This window comes from Dictyostelium discoideum, assembly GCF_000004695.1.
Source record: "Dictyostelium discoideum AX4 chromosome 1 chromosome, whole genome shotgun sequence".
NCBI lineage: Eukaryota > Evosea > Eumycetozoa > Dictyosteliales > Dictyosteliaceae > Dictyostelium > Dictyostelium discoideum.
The window spans coordinates 4,112,592-4,138,441 of record NC_007087.3 but is presented as its reverse complement, the minus strand read 5'-3'; the positions used below and the strand labels follow the sequence as shown (position 1 = coordinate 4,138,441).

Here is a 25,850-nt window from a genome sequence, read left to right as displayed (position 1 = left end):
AAAAAATAAACAAAATGATAAAATTTTCCCCAAGTCAAATTTGAATTTCAGGTAGATAGAAATTTGGTGAAAAAACAAATCCGAAAGTTTTAAGTGGGAAATAATTAAATTTAATAAAATATTAAATAAAAAAATAGATCAATGGAAATATTTATTCTGTTTTTTTTTTTTTAATCTGACTATTGATTAAATTTTTTTTTTTTTTTTTTTATTCTGATTTTTGTAAACTAACAGCTTCAAGGTTTGAAACAACTTGCTGTTCTTGTTGTTCTTGTTGTTTTTGTCTTTCAGATTGAATTTGTTGAATCTTTAAAAATATTCTTTTTGCATCACCAATAGTGATATCAGTAATTGAAAAAATTTCATTATAATTTAATTGTAATAGAATATCCCAAGTGATAGTTTGTTTTTCAAAGTAATCTATTAAATTTGAAAGTTGAAGTTCTTTAAGGAAATTTCTAACCAATTTAATTTCAAAGATTTGAGATTGTAAATCATTAACCAATTCTTGAGTCCTTGGACCGGCTCCTTTGAATATTGAATAGAGGGTTTCCGTTGGAAGTTGCATTAAATCAGAGCCAGAGAGATTATATTGATAGAATTCCGGATTCAAAGCCATCACATCTGGACATTGTTTTTTAAATAGAACCCAACTATGGAAATTTTTAATTGACCAATCTTTAACGTAACGTGGTAAATTACCAATTTCAGTCAATGGATTTGGAAGTGTTTCAAACTTTGGGTCTGGTTGAACTATGGTAATTGGTAATTTCAAACGAAGGTCAACACAACTTGGGATATCCAAATTCACAAGTAAATGATACTCAACTCTTATCATCTTAGTCTCAGCTATTGAATGAATCAAACCCACACACTGTGTTGTTGATGGTAATTCAATGACTACCATTTGCTTGCATGCTGTGTTTTGTTTAATCTTTGGGTAGAATTTCTTTGTCATAGTCAACAATTGGTAGGAGGTGCCTGTCACGTCAGTGCCATCGTATTCCACCTTGTTCAATTGAATATCAACATTCTTTATCTTCTTTTTACTACTATTATTAACCTCAACCTCTAACTCTATCTCTTCACCAGGGTAAAAACTATTCTTTACTGATTTACACGAAATTGAAATATTACCACCAGTTAGTGGTGATTTCGATGTTTGTGCATTTATTGGTGATATGGTTTGTTTATAAACTGTGTCTTCTAAATTGACAACTTTAATCTCTTGTGATGCAGAAATATCTGGTTGATTAACAATATCAGCATGAAATGAGAGATAATAATTCACTTTATAATCTGTTAAATTCACAGTGGATTTACAAGTTTTATCAATGAAAAATTGAAATGGAAATACATGTTTACCTCTTTCCAATACAACTTTATTTGATGTTAAATTATTATTACCATTATTATTTGGTACTGGAACACCACCAGTAAATCCTAATAGTAAATCTCTATAATCATTAACTAATTTTCTTTGTTTTTTACCTTTATAAGTAATAGAACCTGAAAATGATAAATTCAATGATCTAACAACAATTCTTGCTTCAAACACATTTAAAACTAATGAACAATTTACAAATTCACCACATACAAATGGTCTAGTTTGATAAACTGATCCTGGAATTAAAAAATGACATGTTGTACTTTTATTATTATTTATTGTTTCTGATGGTATTGTTGGTAAGAAAATTGGTTTAAAATAAACTGGTGTTGGATTATACATTAAACTACTACTACTACTACTACCATTTCCAACTACTGATAAATTTGGTGAATTGGTTGATTCTGTTTCTAATGGATATGGTGGAGTAAATTCATATGAAATTCTAATGAATCCTTTAGTATCTAATCTTAACCATTGATCCATTAAATTTCTTTTTGCTCCACTTGATAAATCACTAACAAATGCTTGTGTTTTTCCCATAGTTCTATTATTACCTATTCTCTCCCAATCAAAACATTCAAATTGTAATAATGTATTCTCTTCAACATTTCCACTAAATAATATATAATTAGTATATAATTATTTATAAATATTATTATTATTATTATATTAATAATTAATAAAAAATAATATTACATATTAATCATATAATTCCAAATTGGGCTTGTTGATTTTTTAATTACTTCTGTTTTGGCTGAGATTGGGCCACATTTAAATTTAACATAACAATCACTAACACCACCACTATCTAATCCTTTTAAATCTTTACCTTCAATAATATTTATCTTTAAACTTCTTTGAGTCATTTTTATTTGTATTGAATGAAATAAAAAAAAAAAAATAAAAAAAAAAACAAGATTTTTTATAAAAAAAAGTTTGATTGAAAATTAAGGAAAAAAAAAACAATAAAAATATCTTGTTCTTTGAAAATAATAATAATCTGTCAAAAAAAAACGTCTTTTGTTTTCATTTTTAAAACACTGTGCTGATTTTGGTTTTATGGCTTTTTAATTAAAAGAAAAAAAAAGAAAAAATAAAAAAAAAAAAAATTAAAAAAAAAGATTTTCAGAATTTCAAATTTTGCGAAGTGGCTAAAAATAAAAAAAATTAAAAATAAATAGGGGCTTGAATATAAAGATATTTTTTTTTATTCAAAAAAACTATTTTTATTTATTTTAAAAAGACTAATTAACTTTAATGGAAATTCAAGTCTTTAAAAATAAAAATAGTTTTTTTGAATTTATTTAATTAATTAAATGATAACATCCCTTCCTTTTTAATACTACATCCAACCCTTTAAAAATTTCCAAAATAAAAAAAAAATAAAAAAAAAAAATGAAAAATAAAATATAAAAAAAAAAATAAAAAAAAAATAAAAATAAAAATAAAAAAAAAAATAAATAAAACAAATGTTGTCTTTTCATTAAAGGGTCATTTAAACAAAACATAGTTTTTTTTTTATTCTTTTTTATTTTTTTATTTTTTCGATACCATATTATGGATTTCTTTTTTTAAACTTTTTTTATTTTTATTTTTTTTATTTTTTTTTTTTTTTTTTTTTTTTATTTTTTTTTTATTTTTTTTTAAATTTTTTAATTAATTAAATTTTCCATATATATCACACAAACTTTTTTTTTTTTGTTTTTTTTTTTTTTTTTTTTTCAAATTTTTAACAAATAAATAATAAAATAAAAAAATAAAAAAAATAATTTTATTACACCTTATTAGATATGAGTTTACAAAACCTATCTAAATTAGAGAATTGTATCAGTAATACCAGTGAACCATTAGAAAATAGTAATAATAATAATAGTAATAATAATAGTAATAATAGTAATAATAATACTTCACCAACATCACCATCTTCTCCTCCTACAAACACAACTTTAAAGAATAATAATAATTCTCCAATACCTTCAAATACAACCTCTCTTGAATCATCCTCATCCTCATCATCATCATCGGCATCATCAGCATCAGCATCACCATCATCATCTTCTCCAACCATAAATACAAATAAATTAATAAATTCAAATGTTATTTCAATTTTAATTGATAATAAAAATAAAATTATTCAAGATGTTAATCAATTATTTAAACAATTTGATATTAACAATTCAATAATAGTACATAGTTCAACATTAACTGAAAATATTGATTCAATTGAAAAACAATTTAATAAAACATTTGATTCTTCACAATTTTTTAATAATAATAATAATAATAATAATAATAATAATAATAATAATAATAATAATAATAATAATAATAATAATAATAACAACAATAATAATATAATATTAGGATATATTGGATTACCAACATTAACAGGAGAGTTAGAGAGTAGCGATATTGATTTTTTAACTAAATGTATAACACAACTTCAACAATCAATAGTGAGTAGATCAAAGAGGATTCATGGTATTGTAGTATGCACAAATTCGCCATCACCAGGTATCATACATACAAGAAGGATAGAAAGAATTTTAGCTAGTAAATTACAGGGTAGTTTTTGGTGTGTATCTGATGCTCCGCCAAGAAATATTGAATCTTTTCAACAAATTCTAAGTTTAATCTATCCAAATAATAAACTAACTGTAAATAATTCCATTGTAAATGCTCAAAAGCAACAAAAATTACAACAACAACAATTAAAATTACAAAAACAACAACCTCAACAACAACAACAGCAACAACAGCAACAACAACAACAACAGCAACAGCAACAGCAACAGCAACAACAACAACAGCAACAGCAACAACAACAACAGCAACAACAACAACAGCAACTACAACAGCAACAACAACAACAACAACAGCAACAGCAAAATCAACAACAACAATACCAACAGCAACAACAGCAACAACAAAATAAACAAAATCAACAATATAGCTTCCAACAATCATCTCCACCACAATATAGTCAAGATCAAGATCAACAACAATATTCACCACAATTTCAACACTATAACCAACAACAAAACTATCAACAACAACAAAATCAATTCCACCAACATCAACAACAACATCAACATCAACACCAACACCAAGATCAAGATCAAGATCAAGATCAACAATACTCTGATCAACAATATCAAGACCACCAATATCAAGACCAACAACAACAACACTATCAAGATGAACAACATCATGAACATCAATATTATCAACAAACACAACAATATCAGCAATATCAACAATATCCATACCAACAGCAACAGCAACATCAATATCCATACCAACAGCAACAACAATACACATACCAACAACAGCAACAGCAACAGCAACAGCAACAGCAACAGCAACAGCAACAGCAACAGCAACAGCAACAGCAATATCAACAACCTTACGAGAATAGAAATGAAGAAGTGGGTTATGTTGTAACGAAATTATCAACATCCTCAAAGAAAAATACATCCCAAGGAAATGATAGTAGCTATATGTATAATAATAATGAATCAAATTATAATAAATCACATACCATCACTGCACCTAAAAGTTATAACGAGAGATTGTTAACAAACCAACAAAGAAAATTTTCAATTCAGTCACCTAAAGTATTTGAAGAAATTGATTTAAAACCTTATTTACAATCATCTTCTTCATCTTCGTCACCTTCATCATCTAGCGTTCTATCTTCAATTACAAATTTAAATCCATTAACGACAAACGTAGCCTCTAACTCAACAATGAGTAATGCTGCCACAACTACTACTACTACTACCACTACTTCTACAACAACTTCATCACCCACACCATCATCAACACCCACACAAACACCCACACCTACGCAAACTTCAACACCAACACAAACACCATCACAAACACCCACACCAACTCCAACTCCAACTCCAACTCCAACTCCAACTCCAACTCCGACACCAACACCTATACCTACACCTACACCAACACCCACGCAAACACCAACACCCACGCAAACACCAACACCCACGCAAACACCAACACCAACTATAAACTCATTAACACCAACTATAAATTCATTAACACCAACATTAACACTTCAACAGCCTCCAAATTCTCTATCTTCATCAATGTCATCTAATTCTTCGATATCTTCAACTAATATTTCACCTTCTCTATCTATTGCTCATAAATTATCTGATATATCTTTATTACTAAATGACAATAATAATAATAATATTATTAATATTAATAATATTAATAATAATAATAACAATATTTATAATAATCATATTAATAATAACAATCACATTAATAATAATAATATTGTTAATAATAATAATAATAATTTTAATAATAATTTTAATAATAATTTTATTAATAATAATAATAATAATAATAATAATATTAATAATAATAATAATAATAATAATAATAATAATAATAATAATAATAATAATAATAATAATAATATTGAAATTAATTTAAATAGTGATAGTAGCGATTGTAATAAAACAACAACATCATCTTCTTCACCAATATTTTCTTCATCACCACTACCAATTGAAGAGTCAACACAATGTTTATTACTAAAGACAACATTTAATTATAATAATAAAATTAGTATCTCACCTTCATCTTTACCCGAAATGACAGATAATAATAATATTAATAATAATAATAATAATAATAATAATAATAATAATAATAATAATAATAATAATAATAATAATAATAATAATAATAATAATAATAATAATAATAATAATAATAATAATAATAATAATAATAATAATAATAATAATAATAATAATAATAATAATAATAATAATGATAATGATGATGATGGTGATGATGATGATGATGATAGTATAATGGTTATTGATAATGGTAGCGAAAGTAGTATTAGTGGAATTAACACCAACGAAGTTGAAGGTGAGGATAATAGTAATAACAATAGAAATGGTAACAGTAAAAGAGTTAAAAAGAATATCCAATTCAAAATATTTGAAGGCATACCATATTTCAAAAGATTTAATTTGGATTCTTCATCGCCTCTTCTATATATTGAACCACCATTATCTATTAAAGATGATGATAACTCTGACGAGAGTGATAGTATTGAATCAAATTTGTACTCATATAAAAGGTCATCATTACCATCTTTAAGTAAAATTGAAAACATAAAGAAACAATTACTTTCAAACACTTATAAAAATGATAGTAGTAATAATATAAATAATCAAAATAGCTTTATAAATAATAGTAATAATAATAATAATAAAAGTAATAGTAATAGTAATAGTAATAATAATAGTAATAATAATAACTATTATAATAATAATAATAATACTAAAAATAATAATAATAATAATAATAATAATTATTATAATAATAATAATAATAATAATAATAATAATAATAATAATAATAATAATAATAATAATAATAATAATAATAATTATAATTATAATAGTAAAAATTTATTTAATATTAAAAATAACAATAATAACGTTGGTGGATATCATAATAATAGTAATAATAATAGTAATAATAATAATAGTAATAATAATATTAATATTAACAATAATAATAATAATAATAATAATAATAATAATAATTATAATAATAATATTAACAATAACAATGGTAATAATGAATTAAATGATCCATTTACTACAGCATATGCATCATTTAAAAGTAATAATCATGCTGGACCAGATGTTATGGTTGTTGAAGATAATGATATGAATGCTGGTTTCTTATTAAAATTACTTGAAAAATTTGGTGTTATCAATAAAAGATGTATTTGGGTCACTGATGGTTTACAAGCTGTTCAACATTATAAATCTTCAAATGGTCCATTCAGATTGATTTTAATGGATTTATTTATGCCAATAATGGTTTGTATTTTTTTTAAAAAAAATAAAAAAATTACTTATTTTATTAATTTTATTTTATTAATATTTTTAATATTATAGGATGGATATGAAGCAACTAATATAATTAGACAGTTAGAAGGGGAGCATAAACATACACCCATCGTTACTGTTGTTAGTATTTTTTTTTTAAATTTTTTTTTTTTTTAAATTTTTATTATTATTTTTATTTAATCTAAATATTAATATCATCCCCATTATTACTATAATTTTTTATAATTTAAAAACAGACAGCAAATGTTACAAAAGGTGCAAAAGAAAAATGTTTAATGAATGGTAAACTTAAATTAACCAATTAGTTTTTTTTTAAAAAAAATTTTGTAACTAATTTATTTATTTTTCTTATTATAGGATTCGATGATTATATAGCAAAACCAATAAGGGCAGAAGAATTAAAGCATGTCGTTGATAGATATGTTCATCTATTAAATATATGAAAAAAAAAAAAAAAAAAAAAAAAACCATGTTAAAATTTGCACAACAACACATATATTTTTTTTTATAAAAAAAACTTAAAGTTAAATAACACCACACCCCTTTTTTAATTAAAAATCCATAGTTTTTTAAAAAGTGTTGTGTCTGTGTGAGTGTGTTTTAAAACATTGGGGTATTTTTATTTTTAATTTCCATTTTTAATTTTTATTTTTAGAAATGGTGTGGTTTTTTTTTTTTTGTTCAAATGAAAAAAAAAATATATATTTAAAGATGACAATAAAAAGGTATCCCATATGGATTGCTTTGGCTGCCCAACATTTCAAAATAATAATACAAACGATAATAGTATAAAAATAATAATAATAATTTTCACAGACCCACAAATACACAATAACTACCAATGGTTTTTCTTTTTTAAGATTTCCAAAGTATTGAAAATTCAGAATCTCTTTTTAAGAATTTTTTTTTTTTTTTTTAGAATTTAAAAAAAAAATAAAAAATTAAATAAAAAATACTAAAAACATATAAACCATTTGTTTAAAATTTGTAAATAAATAAACCATATTTTTTGTAATATCAAATTATTATTATTTTATTGTACAATTATTATTTTTTTGGAAATTATTTAAATTGGAAAAAAAAAAAAAAAAAAAAAAAAAAAAAAAAAAAAAAAAAAAAAAAAAAAAAAATGAAAATAATAAAAGTAATTTTGGTTGTTTTATTGTTTTCATTTTTTGAAAAAACATTTTCAAATTCAATCACTTTACCAATTTTTAGTAATAGAATAAAAAATGAAAAATCAATTAAACAAATATATTATAATAAACAAGGTAATTATTTTTATTTTTATTTTTAATTGATTATTATTATTCTAAATTATATTTTAAATTTAGAAAAAAGTTATTCAGTTAAAATGGAAGGTGATACAATTCAAATTTTAACAAATATTAATGTTGGAGGTATAAGTCAAAAAGTTATTGTTGATACAGGATCAGTATTATTAGTTGTACCATCGATATTATGTAAAAATTGTCGTCAACCACAACCATATTATTCACCATCACCAATGGTTGAATTTATGGAATGTGCAAAAAAGGAATGTCATGATATGGGTAATACATGTATTGAATTTAGAGACACTCATAGAAAAGTTTGTGGTAATGGTGTTCGTTATTTACAAAATACTGAAATCATTACATTATTAGTTAAAGATACATTTAGTTTTTCAAATGAAACTGGTGATGTTTTAGCAACATTTGGTGCAATAGTTTCAAATACTGGTCGTCCTTTAGAACATGGTATTTTGGGTATGGGTAAAACTGTATGTATTTTTTTAAAAATTTAATAAAATAATTAAACATATTATTAATTTTTTTTTAAAAAAAAGTGTAATGGATGTAGAAAATCACCAGTTGAAAATATATTTGAAAAAACAAATATTAAAAGAATATTTTCAATGTGGTTAGATAATAATTATCAAGGTTTAATGAATTTAGGTGAAGTTGAAGATAAATATAAGAAATCGATAATGTATACACCATTGGTAACAATTGATCAATCACATTATGGTGTACTATTAAGTAGTGTAAGTTTAGTAAATTCTTTTACTAATGAAAGTTTAATAATGACATCAAGAGATTTCGGTGAAGTTATCATTGATACTGGTACATCCTATTCATTATTAGAAGTAAATGCATTTAAAAAGATTTCATTATCACTCTCCAAAGGTTGTCCACCAGGTTGTTGTGGCGAAAATAGTTTATTGGATGGTTTTTGTTATAATTATCCTGATGAATATTTCGATTCATTCCCTGTAATTCATGTTGAAATGTTGGGTGGTGCTTTCATTGATATTGAGCCACAAAGTTATTTCTCTACAACTTATAGTGGTGGTGTTAAATATCGTTGCTTTGGTATTAGACCATCACCTTTAAAAGGGAAATCAATTATTGGTTTATCTTGGCTAAGAAGTAAGTATTAAAAAAAAAAAAAAAAAAAAAAAAAAAAAAAAAAAAAAAAAGAGTAACAACTTATTGATATGTTTTTTATAATTCAATATATAAATATAATAGATAATTATTTAGTTTTTGATACAGAACATAATAGAATGGGATTTAGTTATAAAGAATTTGATTTTGATCCATTAGCATCATATGATTTTAGTTCATCAAGTCATAATGATATTAATAATAATGATGATAATAATAGTGATGACTATAGTAGTATTGAAAGAGAGGATACATCTCAAGATGGTTCAGAATTAACACCAAGTGTTACCAATAGAATGGTTATAAAAATTACTGATGCAAATCAATTAGAAGAAGAATATCAAAAGAATTTAAAACAAGAACCTGAATTTTTATTATTAGAGGAAGAATTAAATTTTAGAAATAATAAAAATAAAAATAATGAAGATAAAAATAATGAAAATAAAAATAAAATCGAAAACTATTCATTAAATAATTCAAATAAAACAAAATCAGTAATAAATTCAATTTCAAATAAAGAAATACCAATTAAATCACAAACTAATAACTTTATAAAGAGTGAAAAAATGATTATTTCAAAATGTAATGTTAATTTTGAAAATGAAACAAATTATTGTAATTCAGATAGATTTTCAAATAATAATAATAATAATAATAATAATAATAATAATAATAATAATAATAATAATAATAATAATAATAATAATAATAATAATAATAATAATAATAATAATAATAATAATAATAATAATAATAATAATAATAATTTAATAAATACAAAACCAAATGAAATTAAATCATTAAAATCTAATTTTGAAAATCCTTCAAATAATTTAGAAAGATCAAAAAAGAAAACAAACTCTTTTAAAAGTGCACACACCAATTGTAAAATTGAATTCACTCAAAAGAAATACTTTCAATGGATTGATAATAATGCAAAATTTTTTAATTTCTGGGAAAGTACAATTGAGAATCTTTCGGATAAAAGTATAAATAGCTTTTTATTATCAACAATGGATAATATATCTTATGTTATTGGTATGAATTATACTTTGGAAGGTTCGACTACTCAAATTTCTCTACCTCCAAGTATTTTAATTCCTCCAAAATCATCTTATCGTTGGTTATACTTAACTACTGCCAAAGATGCAATTAGTTTCTCTGTTGGAAATTGTTCTATTTTAATTGAAAAGAAAAAATAAAAAATAAAATATATTTTATATAAACAAAAAAACCAAAATTAATTTAAACATTTTTTTTTAAAATTATTTAATTTTATTTTATTTTTTATTTATTCCAAATTAAATAATAATAAATTAAATAATTTGAAAAAAAAGATTTCTTGTGATTAATTAAATAAAGTTTTAAATTTTTGAAATTCCTTTGAATAAAAGAATTGTGTTAATGAAAAGATAATTAAACTTGTTGTGGTTATGATTGCATTAAATCTAAATAAATAAAATGCAGACTTATGTTCATAAATGAAACCACCAAGTATTGAACCAATACAAGAACCTAAACCAGAATAGAGACCAGTGAAAATACCTTGATAAAAAGTTTCGTAACCTCTTGGAGCCATTTTTGAAGAAAATTCAACACCTGCTCCCCAAATAGTAGCAAAAGCAATACCATGTAAAGTTTCAATTGGTAAAATAAACCAAGGTGAAATTGAATCAATTACAAAGATATTATAAAGGCACAATCTAAGAATAAAAGCTGTATGACCAATCATAATCATTTTAGTTACACCAACTTTCTCCAATAATTGTTTACCAAAGAAAAAGAATGGTAATTCCATCACAACTGTGAATGGCATTGTTGAACCCAATAAAAAGTTTGAAGCTTTTAAATGATCCCTTAGGAAAATGAATAAAAAACTATTAATAATATTATATGTCATACCACAAATAGCCATTGCTAATAAAAATATCATCATTTGAGGATTTTTTAAAATATTTTTAAAAACTTGTTTATTTGTTAATTTAATATTTTCATTTGATTCTTCTTTAACATCACCACCAATAGTATTTTCATTATCATTTTGATTATTTATAAAATTATTTTTTTCTTTTTCTAATAAAACATCATTTCCATTATCATTTTGATTATTTTTATAATCAGAAGATATTATTGCTTCTCCTAAATTTGAGTTATTATTATTATTATTATCATTTTCTAAATTATTTATTTCAGTAACAATTAAATTTTCATTTGATATTATATTTTCACCATTTGGAGTTACACTACCAACAATTTCAATTTCATCACCAACAGGTGTTTTTTCGTTATCATTTAATTTTATAAATGGATTTTTTAAATTCTTGGTAATTTTTAATTTTGAACCATAATTAGTTTGATTAAATATATAGAAAACTAAAAAAACCATTACCCAAAATGCATAAAATACATGTATAAAATTAATATTATAATGATTAATTAAAATACCTGTTAAGAATGCAACAATACCATAACTAATTGCACCAAATAATCTTTGTTGACCATAGAGTTTAGAATCTTCACCCAAATCTTTTATTACCAATGAATCAATAATTGGACAAAGTGGTGCTGTTACAATACTATATAAAATAATTAAAAAAAATATTCCAACTACATTATTACCATTTGGAATTAATAATAATAATGCTACCATTGATATCAATAAATTAAAAATTACTACTTTTTTCTGTATCCCAAAACGATCCGATATATTTGACCATATTGGTGAGGAAATAAAAGATATCAGCGGAATTAAACATGTTATTATACCAATTATCGATGGTTTCAATTCTTTATCTCTTAAATATATACTAATAAATGGTTGAAAACATGCTATTGATGCACTCTGGAAAAAATATAATATTTTCAAATTGGTATGTCTTTTAAAACTACTCAGAATTGTTTCTACCATTTATTTTATTATGTTTTTTTTTTTTTTTTGAATTGATTTTTTTTTTTTAATGTTATTTTTTTTAATATTGCTTATAAAAAAAAAAAAAAAAAGCAATGATGGTTCTCGAATTGTTTTGGATTTTTTTTTTCCGAAAAAAAAATAAAATAAAAAAAAAGTAAAAAATTATTGTCGTGTCACAAAAAATTCCCAGGAATAACACATCTAATCTTATTTCCTTTGCATAAAAAAAAAAAAAAAATAAAAAAAAAAAAAAAAAAATAAAAAAAAAAGTTTATATATTTTGTCACAAGCACATTGTTTAGTTGGTGAAATTTTTTTTTTTATAAGATAATAAATCTTTTGTTTAATGTTAATTTTTAGGAGTAATATTTGTGTTAGTTGGTGGTCAAATGAAACTAGATTCGGGGGTGCTGATTTTGGAATATAGTGTTAGCTGGTTATTTTTATTTGTTGGGAATCGAACCTGTGATTTTATTTCTACGTTTTTAAAAAATTGTTTGCTCGATGCAGGGATCGAACCTGCGACCGTGGCGTTATTAGCACCACGCTCTGCCGACTGAGCTAATCGAGCTAACATGAGAATAAAAATTTTTTTAACCAAATTTGGATTTTAAATTTTTTTCAGATCGAAAAAAACAAACAACAACAACAATCTCTTTTTTTGATTATTTCATTTTTCATATAAAAAAGACTTAAAAAACAAATAAATAAATAAATAAACTATTTTAAAAAGCCATCTTTTTACTTTATTGTAATTTATTATTTGTTTCGTTTTGAGAATTTTGCGTAGCAAAATTTTCAAAAAAAAAGCAAAAAATAATCAGATCGAAAAAAACAAACAACAACAACAATCTCTTTTTTTGATTATTTCATTTTTCATATAAAAAAGACTTAAAAAACAAATAAATAAATAAATAAACTATTTTAAAAAGCCATCTTTTTACTTTATTGTAATTTATTATTTGTTTCGTTTTGAGAATTTTGCGTAGCAAAATTTTCAAAAAAAAAGCAAAAAATAATCAGATCGAAAAAAACAAACAACAACAACAATCTCTTTTTTTGATTATTTCATTTTTCATATAAAAAAGACTTAAAAAACAAATAAATAAATAAATAAACTATTTTAAAAAGCCATCTTTTTACTTTATTGTAATTTATTATTTGTTTCGTTTTGAGAATTTTGCGTAGCAAAATTTTCAAAAAAAAAGCAAAAAATAATCAGATCGAAAAAAACAAACAACAACAACAATCTCTTTTTTTGATTATTTCATTTTTCATATAAAAAAGACTTAAAAAACAAATAAATAAATAAATAAACTATTTTAAAAAGCCATCTTTTTACTTTATTGTAATTTATTATTTGTTTCGTTTTGAGAATTTTGCGTAGCAAAATTTTCAAAAAAAAAGCAAAAAATAATCAGATCGAAAAAAACAAACAACAACAACAATCTCTTTTTTTGATTATTTCATTTTTCATATAAAAAAGACTTAAAAAACAAATAAATAAATAAATAAACTATTTTAAAAAGCCATCTTTTTACTTTATTGTAATTTATTATTTGTTTCGTTTTGAGAATTTTGCGTAGCAAAATTTTCAAAAAAAAAGCAAAAAATAATCAGATCGAAAAAAACAAACAACAACAACAATCTCTTTTTTTGATTATTTCATTTTTCATATAAAAAAGACTTAAAAAAAAAAAAAAAAAAAAAAAAAAAAAAAAAAAAAAACCTGGGAACCCAAGTTAATTAGAAAATTTCCAGATTTTTAACTTTTTAAAGAAAAATAAAAAAGATAGAAAGAAAATAAAATGAAAATCACAAACAACACCACAAATATTAAGCAACACAAATGCCTACAAAAAATAAGCGAAATTGTGGATAAAACTCAATTAAAAAAAAAACAATTCAAATACGTCATAAACATCAATCACGAACCAGACGATAAAATAAAAAAAGATTTAGAAAAAAGTTTGGACAAAAAAGATGTTTTAATCAAAAGTAATAATACATTCAAAATTCTCACAGACAGTATTAGTACAGTAATCTATTTTGTAAATATGTTTGATGCAGAATTAAAAGGACAATTTATAACCACTATAAGACCAAAAAATATGTATACAGATTTTGATTGGTATAAATCACTCACAGAAATAGAATGGGTAATAGAAAATGAAGGATGTAAACTAATTAAATCAGAAATTAAAGGCGAAACTCTAATTATCAAAACAGTGAAAAGAGTCGTAGAAGAATTTGACACTATCATTGAACTAGACAATTTAACATTAATTGGACACTCCAACAAAGGATGGAGAGATCAAACCTCATTACCAGAAAATCAAGAAGAAAACAAAAATAAAAAACAATCAGATGAACAACAACCACAATTTACATCAGAACAAATACCAAAACAAGGAAAAAGAACAATCATTATCCCACCAATCACATCCTCATCTAATGATAAAACATTTATGGCCCTAGATGATACAGCTCAAAAGGTAATAGAAGCATCACTAGAAAACGTAGATGAACTAACAAGAATAGAGAATGAGATCAATACACAATCGATAAACAATCAAGAAATTAAAACAAAATCAGAAAAACCTATCGAACCACCATCTCCATACAATACACCAATAAAACAACACGGCGAAACAAAGGGACTAACAACGGAAGAAAAACTTAGAGAGGCAAATGATATCTTCGACTTCACCAGCCCAAACACTGATGCAATAAGAAAAATAGAATTCCCACTTTCAATCCCTTCAAATCAATGGTTCTTCTCCTCTCCAATAAAACATATCATGAGTTTCAGCCCAACCTATGGTACACCATCGAAAATTATCGATTCACCAAGTAAATTGTTAAACACACCAAAAAAGAAACAACAAGACAAAACAAACAAGACCAACAAAACACCAGTCAAACCAAAATTGGGTGAATATGGACAAAAAAGCATAAAAACAAAAATGGATGAAGATATAGACAACTTCAACAAGGAAATTCTAAAACAAATCAATAAATCAAAAAACCCCACAAACACACAAGACCAACAACACAACGAACAAAGTAAAGATCAGTTAGAAGACAAAATAAACCAGAAACTTCAAAAGGTAGATAAAAATCTACCCCAAATAAAACTATAAAGAAAAACACAATAAGAATAGGTGTTTGGAACGTCCAAGGATCCAACACCATCCAATCTGCCAGCATAATAAACACCGTTTTAGACAACAACAAGCTGGACGCAGCACTTCTAACTGAAACAAATATAAAAACAAATAAAATTTACTCAATAAATCAACAATATAAAAACAAAATAACACACCACGCACCAATTGATAAAACAGGACAAGGGGTGTCACAAATCATCATCAACACCCAAATAAAAACAACAACAAAAACAATAAACGAAAGAATTATATCTTCCGAATGGATGATTGCAAAAACACAGATCAAATGCACAACCATTTATGCCCCAGCAAAGTCAAACGAAAGACATGAATGGTATAAGGAAAATCTCACAGAAGAAATACTACACAGCGATATTATAACTGGAGACTTCAATGTAGACTGTTCAGTGGATAATAACCTTAACAAATATATTAAAACAATCTTCGACGAATTCGAATTTACAGAAATTAAGAATGGAATCACATTTCCAAGAAACAAATCAACCATCGATAGGGTCTTTGTCTCAAAGAAGATACTCCATCTAAACCCAATAGTTACTACTAAGGAAATCAAATTAAAATCTGATCACAACATGGTAATCATTGAATTAAAAATACCAGAATACGAGCAACAAAAGAAAGGAGAAAGACTATGGAGACAAAACCTAGAAACTCTCAAAATGAATTCAACCAGCCTCAAAATTAATAAAACAATTAAATACTACAATAAAAAATTCGAAGAGAACACCAGCAAATGGTACAAATTAAACATTTGCGAACAATGGTTGAAACTAAAAGATGAAATAAAGAAACTGTCAATTAATATAGAAATTAGAGAAAGCAATAAAACCAAAAACAAACTAAAAGAACTCGCAGAAAAACTCGAAACAGCCAAAGATTCAAGAGCAATCTTCCTTAAAGAAGAGATCAACAATATTCTAAAGGAACAAGTAAGAATAAAACAAGCAAACCAAACCAACACCCACATCAACAACAAAGAAACACCATCAAAATACTTAACCAGAAGGTTAAAAGTCCAAAGAAAGACAAATGAAATCCCTCAAATTCTAGATCCAAGCAACAATTGTTTGGTAACAAAACACGAGGATATCCTCGAAGTAGCAAGAAGATATTACGAGAACCTGTACCAGAAGAGAGAATGCAACGAAGACACTCACCACGAACTCCTAAAAACATTCAATAAAAGGATTGATCAAAAGATATTGGACGAAATTAATCAACCAATAGAAGGATATGAAATCAGACTAGGCATTGAAAAAATACAAGAAGGAAAAGCACCTGGTAAAGATGGACTCCTTCCAACATTTTACAAAAACCACATTAATGAAATTCTACCAATAATATCAAAACTATACAATCACTTCTGGAACACAACAATCCCAAAGGACTTCAAACAAGGGATATTGATTACTATATATAAAAACAAAGGAGACCCAAACAACCTGGATAATTATAGACCAATAACACTTCTAAATGTCGATTACAAAATCTATTCGAAAATAATCAACAATAGGATCCTGAAGTTCTTAAACAAAATAATCTCACCATTCCAAACTGGATTCGTACCAAGAAGACTACTGCACGATAACATCATCACCTTAAACTCAACAATAGAAATAATAAAACGAGAGATTAACACAAAAGAGGATATGGAACCAATCATAACATTTTATGATTTTGAAAAAGCATTCGATTCAATCTCACATAACGCCATTCTACGTACTCTTGCACATCTAAAACTACCACTCAAAATGGTCCTCACAATAATGAACTTACTCAATGAATCAGAAACATCAGTGTACATCAATAACTCATTATCTAAAAGCTTTACATCAAAAAGAGGAACCAAACAAGGTGATCCTATCTCTCCCACTATCTTCGCATTAGTGGTTGAATGCATGGCAACTACTATAATAAATGACCGCTGCATCAATGGTGTAACCAAAGAAACCATTAAAATACTACAGTTCGCCGATGATACAGCAACAATAGCATACAACTTTATGGACCATTTCCTCATGAATGAATGGATCAAGAAGTTTTGCCAAGCAACCAGCGCAAAAATAAACCAAACCAAATGCTCGTGTATCACTTTCAAATGGAACACCAGAACGCTATACACCGTCATAAAATCAAACGAAAGGTACCTCGGCTTTGACTTCAACAATAAGGGTATCAAATCCAAAATCAATACAATCTCAGACAACATCAGAGCTAAACTAGTAACATGGAACTCAACTTCATCAACCTATATGGGCAGACTCATAATGGCAAAAACATATGCACTATCTCAGTTAACGTTCCACACTTACATCAACACCACACCACAACACAATAGTATTGAAAATAACATCGTAAAATTCGTTTTCAACACAAAATCTAAAAACTCTCTTTCACTACAAAGAAGACAAAACAACTATATCAATGGTGGCCTAAACTTATGGAACCTGAAGACAAGAGAACTAGCACAGAAAGCATGGTTATTCGAAAGATACCTCCACCAAAGAGTAAGTAACACTCCTAGTTCATATATAAAACTGTGGGAAGAGGAACTCAAAAACAACAACAACAACAAAACAACAACAAAACAAAATCAACTACAACTACACTGGCAATGCAAGCAAGCATGGACCCAATTAAAAACTCCACAAAATAAACAAACACACTACGAACACCTCCCAAAATTAAAAAAAATATACGAAGATATGATGACAACTCAATCTCCTGAACACAACAAATTCATACCAACTCCTGGCCAAAAAGAAATAATGACCAAAATTAATAGCAAACACCTTCCATTTAAAGAAATCAAAAAAATAATAAACATGAAAGGTAGAGATCTATTATGGAGATACACACTGAAAGCACTACCAAAAATATACAACATGCCATGCCAACAGTGTGGGGAAGATGAGACCTCAGAACATATATTCTTCAACTGCAAAGCCCACATCAAAAACACACAAGAAATCTTCAACTACACCCTAACTAAGTGTGGACACACCACTCACACCTGGAATGTGAAGATTTTAAACCATCTACAAATTGCACTAGTAGCCAATTTAATAGCTATTATATTCGATAAAATCTGGCACAAAAGAAATAAACTCATTCACGATGAAAAAGAAATAATAATTCACAGACAACAAGTCATACGTGAACTAATTAAAACACAAAGAGCTGCATGGGACAGGACACAAGCGGTTATAAACAAAACATTAAGAATCAAATCAAAGCAACGGCCAGAAGAACAAAATAAATTAGACTCACTAATCTCGCTAAAGCTATTACAATTTAGCAGACAATGGAACTCACCTCTTCACGCAATAGAACTTCCTAAACATCTCAAAAAAAACAATAATTCACTCAGTACTTTCTATAAATAAAAAAAAAAAAAAAAAAAAAAAAAAAAAAAAAAAAAAAAAAAAAAAAAAAAAAACCCAAGTTAATCAGAAAAATAAAAAAGATAGAAAGAAAATAAAATGAAAATCACAAACAACACCACAAATATTAAGCAACACAAATGCCTACAAAAAATAAGCGAAATTGTGGATAAAACTCAATTAAAAAAAAAAAAAAACAATTCAAATACGTCATAAACATCAATCACGAACCAGACGATAAAATAAAAAAAGATTTAGAAAAAAGTTTGGACAAAAAAGATGTTTTAATCAAAAAGACCCTGTAAAAAAAAAAAAAAAATAAAATGAGATCTAGCATCTCAAGGAGAAGCAAATAATAATTGCGTTATCCAATTCAAAAAAAAAAAAAAGGATTTTAAATTTTTTTAATAAATTCAGATACAAAAAAATCATTTATAAAATAAATTAAATAAAACTAGTTCACATCCTAAATTGAGATGAGGTAATTAAAAAAATATATAAATATTTCCTTTGGTGAAAATCCTATATTTTTCAAAAATTTCCATCTAAAAAAAAAACAATTATTTACTAGATAGAATAGCAAAAACACAAAAATTAAAAAATATTTTTAATTATTTTTTTTTTTTTTTTAATTAATTGTCCATTGTTAGAATGAATAGTTTAGTTGAAAAAAAAAAAAAAAAAAACCATTAAAATTTAATAGAGGCATAAAAATCAACTTTTAAAACATTTAATTTATCAAAACAAAAAAAAAAAAAAAAACAATTTATTATTTTATAATAAATAATGGATATTTTTTTTTTTTTTTTAAAATTCTAGAAGAAAGAATAAAAAAATTCAGAATAAATAATTAATTCTTTTATATTTGTTTTAAAAAAAAAATAAAAAAAAAAAAAAAATATTAATGACCTAATGATTATGTAAATCTCATAAGCCACCTAACGGTTATATTTGTTCATTATGGTTTTTTTTTTTTGATGAAATATAAGAATTCTTAATTAATTAATTTATTTTTTTGACATTTTAAAAGATTTTTTTTTTTTTTTAAATTGCCGAAAGAAATTTAAAAAAAAAAAAATAATTAAAAAAAAAAATTCCCAGTTTAAACACATCCTGGATCATAATTTTTTCTTAATTTCCATAAATGCCAGTGCCACTAATTAATTTGGGTTAAAATGGCGAAATAAAAGTCTGAAGAATAATTAAAAATCTTTTGAAAAAATATATCACTCAGTAACGCAGCTGTGTAAAAAAAAAAAAAATAAAAATAAAAATAAAAATAAAATTAAAAATAAAAATAAAAAAAAAAATAATTAATCTGAGATCAACGTCATAAAAAATTTTTTTTTTAATTTTATTTTTTTTTATTTTTATAATTTTTTTGTATTTATACTTTTTTTTTTTTTTTCTTATAAAATTTTTTTATAATTACTTTTTACTTTTTTTTTTTTTTTTTTAATTCAATTTTTTAAAATTTATGATTATTATTAAAAAAAAAAAAAAAAAAAATTATAATAAATAATAATAAATAATAAAATTAAAATAGTGTTTAAGTAATAAAAAAAAAAAATAATAAAAATAATAAAAAAAATTAGAACATATTAGCCAATAAATTTTTAAAAAAAAAAAAAAAAAAAAAAAAAACAAATCTATTATATTTTTAATAGTAATCAGCATGAATAATGAAGATTTCTTTTGGAAAGTTTTTCATAATAAATTTTTATTACGTTGTATTATAAAACATATTCAAAATACAGAATGGGTAGAATACGATGACCCAAAACAAATTCATGCAGATAATAGATTAAAGTTTAAAGATATTCACTCATTAAGTTGGATGATAAATAAAAAGTTATTTTCATTAATAAAATGTAAATTACAATCAAATAATGATTATATACAAATTGATAAAGATTCAATAGATATATTATTTACAACGATTTCAAATTTATCAATAAATTCTTCATCATCATCATCATCATCATCATCATCATCATCATCATCATCATCATCATCATCATCATCATCATCATCATCATCATCATCATCATCATCATCCTCATCCTCATCCTCTTCTTCTTTAGAAATATTAAAAGAAATTATCCATTTGTTATTAGAAAAGAAGAGAACAGAAGTTGAAATTACAGATTTAACATTTTTAGCAGTGAAATGTAATTGTATTTGTGTATTGGAAATTCTTACCAATGATCCTTACTCTATTATAGTTTATCCATCAACTTTTGAATTTGCAATTTTAAATTCAAACCCAACAATAGTTTCATATTTAATATCAACTTTTAATAAAACATATAAAGAATTCAATTTAATAATTGATGAAATTATACAAACTAAATCATTCTCATTTGCATTAAAAAATAATAATTTTAAAGAAGAAATGATTTATTATATAATTAATAGTTTAAATTTTCAAAATAAAAATAATAATAATAATAATAAAGTATTAATATTACCAGATAATAATAATAGTAATAATAACAATAATAATAATAACAATAATAATAATAATAATAATAATAATAATAATAATAATAATAATAATAATAATAATAATAATAATAATAATAAAAATAATGAAGAACCACCACAAAAAAGAATTAGATATAGTAATAATAATAATATTAATAATAATAATAATAATAATAATAATAATAATAATAATAATAATAATAATAATAATAATAATAATAATAATAATAATAATAATAATAATAATAATTTTATTGATTTTAAAACATTTAAATCATTAAAATGTTTAAAAACTAAATGTAAATTAATGGAATTAAATTTAGTTATTAAAACAAATATTGATTTTTTAGAAGATGAAGAATCATTTATTAAATTATCAATTGAAGAATTGAAATATTTATTAGTGATAATAAGAAAATATAATAATAATAATTGTGATAATAATAAATTACAAGAAATAAATGAAGAAAAAGAATTACAAAAATTAATAATAATTGAATCAAATAGTAATAGATACTATAAAGAATATATATATAAATATAGAGAATTAATAAATGAGATTGAATTAGAATCAATTTATAAGAATCAAATTATAGAACAAATTAATTATAATTATCAAATTGAATTTATTAATTTTTTTAGATACTTAAAAGTGTTTCATCAATTTATTAAATTTACAACAACTCAAACAAATTGTGAAATCGTTGATTATAATAATAATAATAATAATAATAATGGTTGTAGTGATTGTAATAATTTATCATTTAAAGATATATTCCAAAGAATTATTAAAGAAATTAAAGAGAATCAATTAATTTGGAATCCAATTTTAATTGATTTAATTAGTATTGGTGTAGATGGTAATGGATTTATTAAGGAGAAGATAATTATAAGAGATAGAGAGACAATTGATTGGATTACAAATATTAAATTGCCATGGTTAAAGAAAATAATACTTGGTGAGAATGTATATAGTTTTAATAAATTTGAAATTCAGTCATTGGAATTAGCGATTTATACTGAAAAGGATACAATTTTACCAAGTCTATTTGAAATGGCTGGTTTGAATTCAATTAGAGCACAAATATACAAAAATACATGGGTTGAGGCTATAAAGAATTGTGATATTCAAAATTTAAAGATACTAATTTCATCACCAATAAATTTAAAAATTCAATTTTTTCATTTAAATGATTTCATTCAAGATCAGAATAATAATAATATTGGTATTAGTAATTCAAGTGATGGTAACTGTGGTTGTAGTGAAGAGAATAGTGGTAATATAATTTTAAATGAAGAATCAATTATTAAAATTATTGAATTTTATAATTCATATGGATTTTCATGTTTTTCATATAATTCATTGGAATTATTTATTAAAGAGATTGTAATGAAATCAATACCAATTAATCAAGTATTGGAATTAAGATTGGATTTATCATTGATGAATAAAGATTCTTTATTCTTCTTTTTAATAGAGTCAATGTTGTTCTCTGATATTGTAATGATTCATTTATTATTGATAAATAATGATATGGTAGAACAACAGATTTTCGCAAATGATTATTTCGAATTCAGTAGATTAAAACAATGTAGATACATTTTCGATAAGGATCGTAACATCTTTCATTATGATCAATTCATTGCGAATAGAATAGGTGGTTGTACAAATAAAATCAATAAAGTCAATAGTAATACCATAATAGATATCATTGAAAAGTTGGTTTGTAAATATAGACAATCCAATTTAGTTGCTTCAAATAATAAATCAGTTAAACAAGCGTATAATGAAATTTTCAATTACTACTTTGAAAAGTTAATTCAAATTAAAGGTATCTCAATTGATTTGGTTGAAAAGATTTATTTTAAATTAATAAATCAACTTTCAATTTCAATAAATCATACATTATTTCATTCATTCTATTATCTTCAAATTAGGTCAACAAAATTATCAAAATGTATACTTACAAATCCATTCATTTCAATTATTATTCAATCTGATTATTCAAATTATTATAATTGTTCAACTGAATATGGCACAAATTCTGGTGTTGGTAATATTGGTGGCGGTGGTGGTGGCGATGGTATACCGGATATTAAGGATTATTTAGATACAAATGTATTCACTTATAATTATATTTTAGGTCGTACTTTAAAAGATAATTATAATAATAATAATTTTGAATTTTCAAATTCATTAAATGATATAATTGAAAAAATTATATATCAATTAGTTCATAATTATATTATATTATTCGAAGAGAAACGTGGTATTTATAGAATTGTATTACAAGTTTTAATGAATGTTTATTTACAATATTGTTTAGAGATTAAAAATATTGATTTATTTTTCAAACAATTACAATTCATTCAAGTTTATTTAAATAAAGAGAATCAAAGTGGTCATTTCGATCAAAATGAATTATTTCCACACACAACACCAATTCATAAATCACCAGCTTCAACCATTCTATTAACTAGTAAACTCTATGAAACCACTGCTGGTGGTGGTAATGCTAAACAGTTTCCAATGATTCCTTTATCGAAACCAATGTTATCTTCAAATTGGATGACAACTCAAGATTTAAATTCTTCAACAGAGGCAACTACAACACCACCAACTAATCATGCAATGATCTCTTTAATGAAATCTTTTAAACCACAATTCTTGGTAAACTCATTCAAATTCTCTGCAAGTGTTCTTAAATTGGCTTGTAGATTAATGGATGTTGATAATATTCAAAGGTTAATTGAATTCAATTTCTATCAAACTCCATTTCAAAAAATTGTTTACTTTTGTTCAATTCTGAGTGGTTGTTTTGAAATTTCAAAATTCATTTTAAATAATTATGAAATTGAAATGAATGATTTAAATAAAATGGTAATAATACCAGTACCACCATCATCATCATCAACAACAACATCATCATCAATTACACAACCACAACTAGATCCAATTACTACGACAACAACAGCTACAGACGATGATGATGATGATAATAATAATGAAGATGATATTCAAAGTAAACAAATCCAATCACCAAAATTAAATCGTGACCATTATTTAGAAACAAAGTTTTTACTTGAAAATTATTTTGAAAAAGTTAAATATCCAATTAGATTCAAATTTGATAAAAATAAATTTGAAATGAAATTGTTCACTTTTAGATTCTTTGAATTATTAAATAATTATTTTCAAAAGAATGAAAATAAATATAGAGAATTTATAAATCAAAATTTAACTTTAATTCAAAGAAAACAATTATTAGAAGAATTGGTTTTAATTTTATTAAATCAACAAAAAAAACAACAACAACATAATCATCAACAACAGCAACAGCAAGAACAGCAACAAGAACAGAAACAACAGAAAGAACAGGAAGAAGATGAAGATGAAGAAGAAGAAGATGAAGAAGAAGAAGAAGAAGATGATGAAGAAGATGAAGAAGATGAAGTAGAAGAAGATGATGTGGATGAAGATGATGATGAAGAAGAGCAAGAAGAAATTGTAAATATAGATTATAGAAAATTAAATCAAATTTATAAACAATCAGAGATTCAAGATAGTTTAAAAATTTTATTTGGTCAATTGTTATTTAATAATGATGAAGAAAATGCAGATAAAGAATACAGAAATCAAAATGATAATATTTTTATTAAATACTTTATAAAAGGAAATATTCAAATGTGTAATCTATTTTTAAAATATTATCCAAATCAATTTAAAATAACAACTTATGCTATCACTCAAGCTATCAACAAAGATAATATTCATATTTTAAAATATTATTATAAAAATAATAATATTAATAATAATATTAATAATAATAATAATAATAATAATTATAATAAGAGTCAAATAATATCAATATTACCAAACCATATTCTTGATAATAATAATAGATTTGAAAATTCTTCCTCTTTCTTCATTTCAAGTAACAAGGATTTAGTGGATCATTTAAAAAAAGAACTAAACAATCATTATAATTATAAATTTGATTTAAATTGGTTAAATTAATATTAATGTAATAAACATAAAAAAAAAAAAAAAAAAATTATAATAATACACAACAAATTGTGGCATTTTGTTAAACGCGAGAATTTTTATAAGGCAAATTTTATATTAATTAACTTTTCTTTTTTA

General features: G+C 23.7%; 7 protein-coding genes and 1 non-coding gene across 8 annotated transcripts; 5 read left to right on the top strand and 3 right to left on the bottom strand.

Moving 5' to 3' along the window:
• Positions 1-208: 208 nt before the first annotated feature.
• Positions 209-2,256, bottom strand: adcC (SAM domain-containing protein; the record flags this gene model as incomplete). Its single annotated transcript, XM_641419.1, has 2 exons — positions 209-2,003; positions 2,087-2,256. The coding sequence occupies 2 exons, from the start codon at positions 2,254-2,256 to the stop codon at positions 209-211; spliced, it is 1,965 nt and encodes a 654-aa protein (XP_646511.1).
• Positions 2,257-3,180: 924 nt separating this feature from the next.
• DDB_G0270056 (hypothetical protein) lies at positions 3,181-7,748 on the top strand (the record flags this gene model as incomplete). Its single annotated transcript, XM_641418.1, has 4 exons — positions 3,181-7,275; positions 7,354-7,425; positions 7,542-7,587; positions 7,663-7,748. The coding sequence occupies 4 exons, from the start codon at positions 3,181-3,183 to the stop codon at positions 7,746-7,748; spliced, it is 4,299 nt and encodes a 1,432-aa protein (XP_646510.1).
• Positions 7,749-8,434: 686 nt separating this feature from the next.
• DDB_G0270722 (hypothetical protein) lies at positions 8,435-10,936 on the top strand (the record flags this gene model as incomplete). The annotated part of the gene is made up of 4 exons (XM_641417.1): positions 8,435-8,576; positions 8,640-9,067; positions 9,134-9,716; positions 9,819-10,936. The coding sequence occupies 4 exons, from the start codon at positions 8,435-8,437 to the stop codon at positions 10,934-10,936; spliced, it is 2,271 nt and encodes a 756-aa protein (XP_646509.1).
• A 146-nt stretch (positions 10,937-11,082) lies between these two features.
• Positions 11,083-12,642, bottom strand: DDB_G0270720 (hypothetical protein; the record flags this gene model as incomplete). The annotated part of the gene is made up of 1 exon (XM_641416.1): positions 11,083-12,642. One exon carries the CDS (start codon positions 12,640-12,642, stop codon positions 11,083-11,085), a length of 1,560 nt encoding a protein of 519 aa, XP_646508.1.
• Positions 12,643-13,143: 501 nt separating this feature from the next.
• On the bottom strand, positions 13,144-13,216 carry tRNA-Ile-AAU-1. Its single transcript has one exon. It is a non-coding gene; the product is annotated as a tRNA-Ile (tRNA).
• A 1,237-nt stretch (positions 13,217-14,453) lies between these two features.
• Positions 14,454-15,788, top strand: DDB_G0271020 (hypothetical protein; the record flags this gene model as incomplete). Its single annotated transcript, XM_641415.1, has 1 exon — positions 14,454-15,788. One exon carries the CDS (start codon positions 14,454-14,456, stop codon positions 15,786-15,788), a length of 1,335 nt encoding a protein of 444 aa, XP_646507.1.
• A 290-nt stretch (positions 15,789-16,078) lies between these two features.
• DDB_G0271018 (hypothetical protein) lies at positions 16,079-19,222 on the top strand (the record flags this gene model as incomplete). The annotated part of the gene is made up of 1 exon (XM_641414.1): positions 16,079-19,222. One exon carries the CDS (start codon positions 16,079-16,081, stop codon positions 19,220-19,222), a length of 3,144 nt encoding a protein of 1,047 aa, XP_646506.1.
• A 1,672-nt stretch (positions 19,223-20,894) lies between these two features.
• On the top strand, positions 20,895-25,724 carry DDB_G0271016 (hypothetical protein; the record flags this gene model as incomplete). The annotated part of the gene is made up of 2 exons (XM_641413.1): positions 20,895-21,636; positions 21,679-25,724. The coding sequence occupies 2 exons, from the start codon at positions 20,895-20,897 to the stop codon at positions 25,722-25,724; spliced, it is 4,788 nt and encodes a 1,595-aa protein (XP_646505.1).
• Between the last annotated feature and the right edge of the window lie 126 nt (positions 25,725-25,850).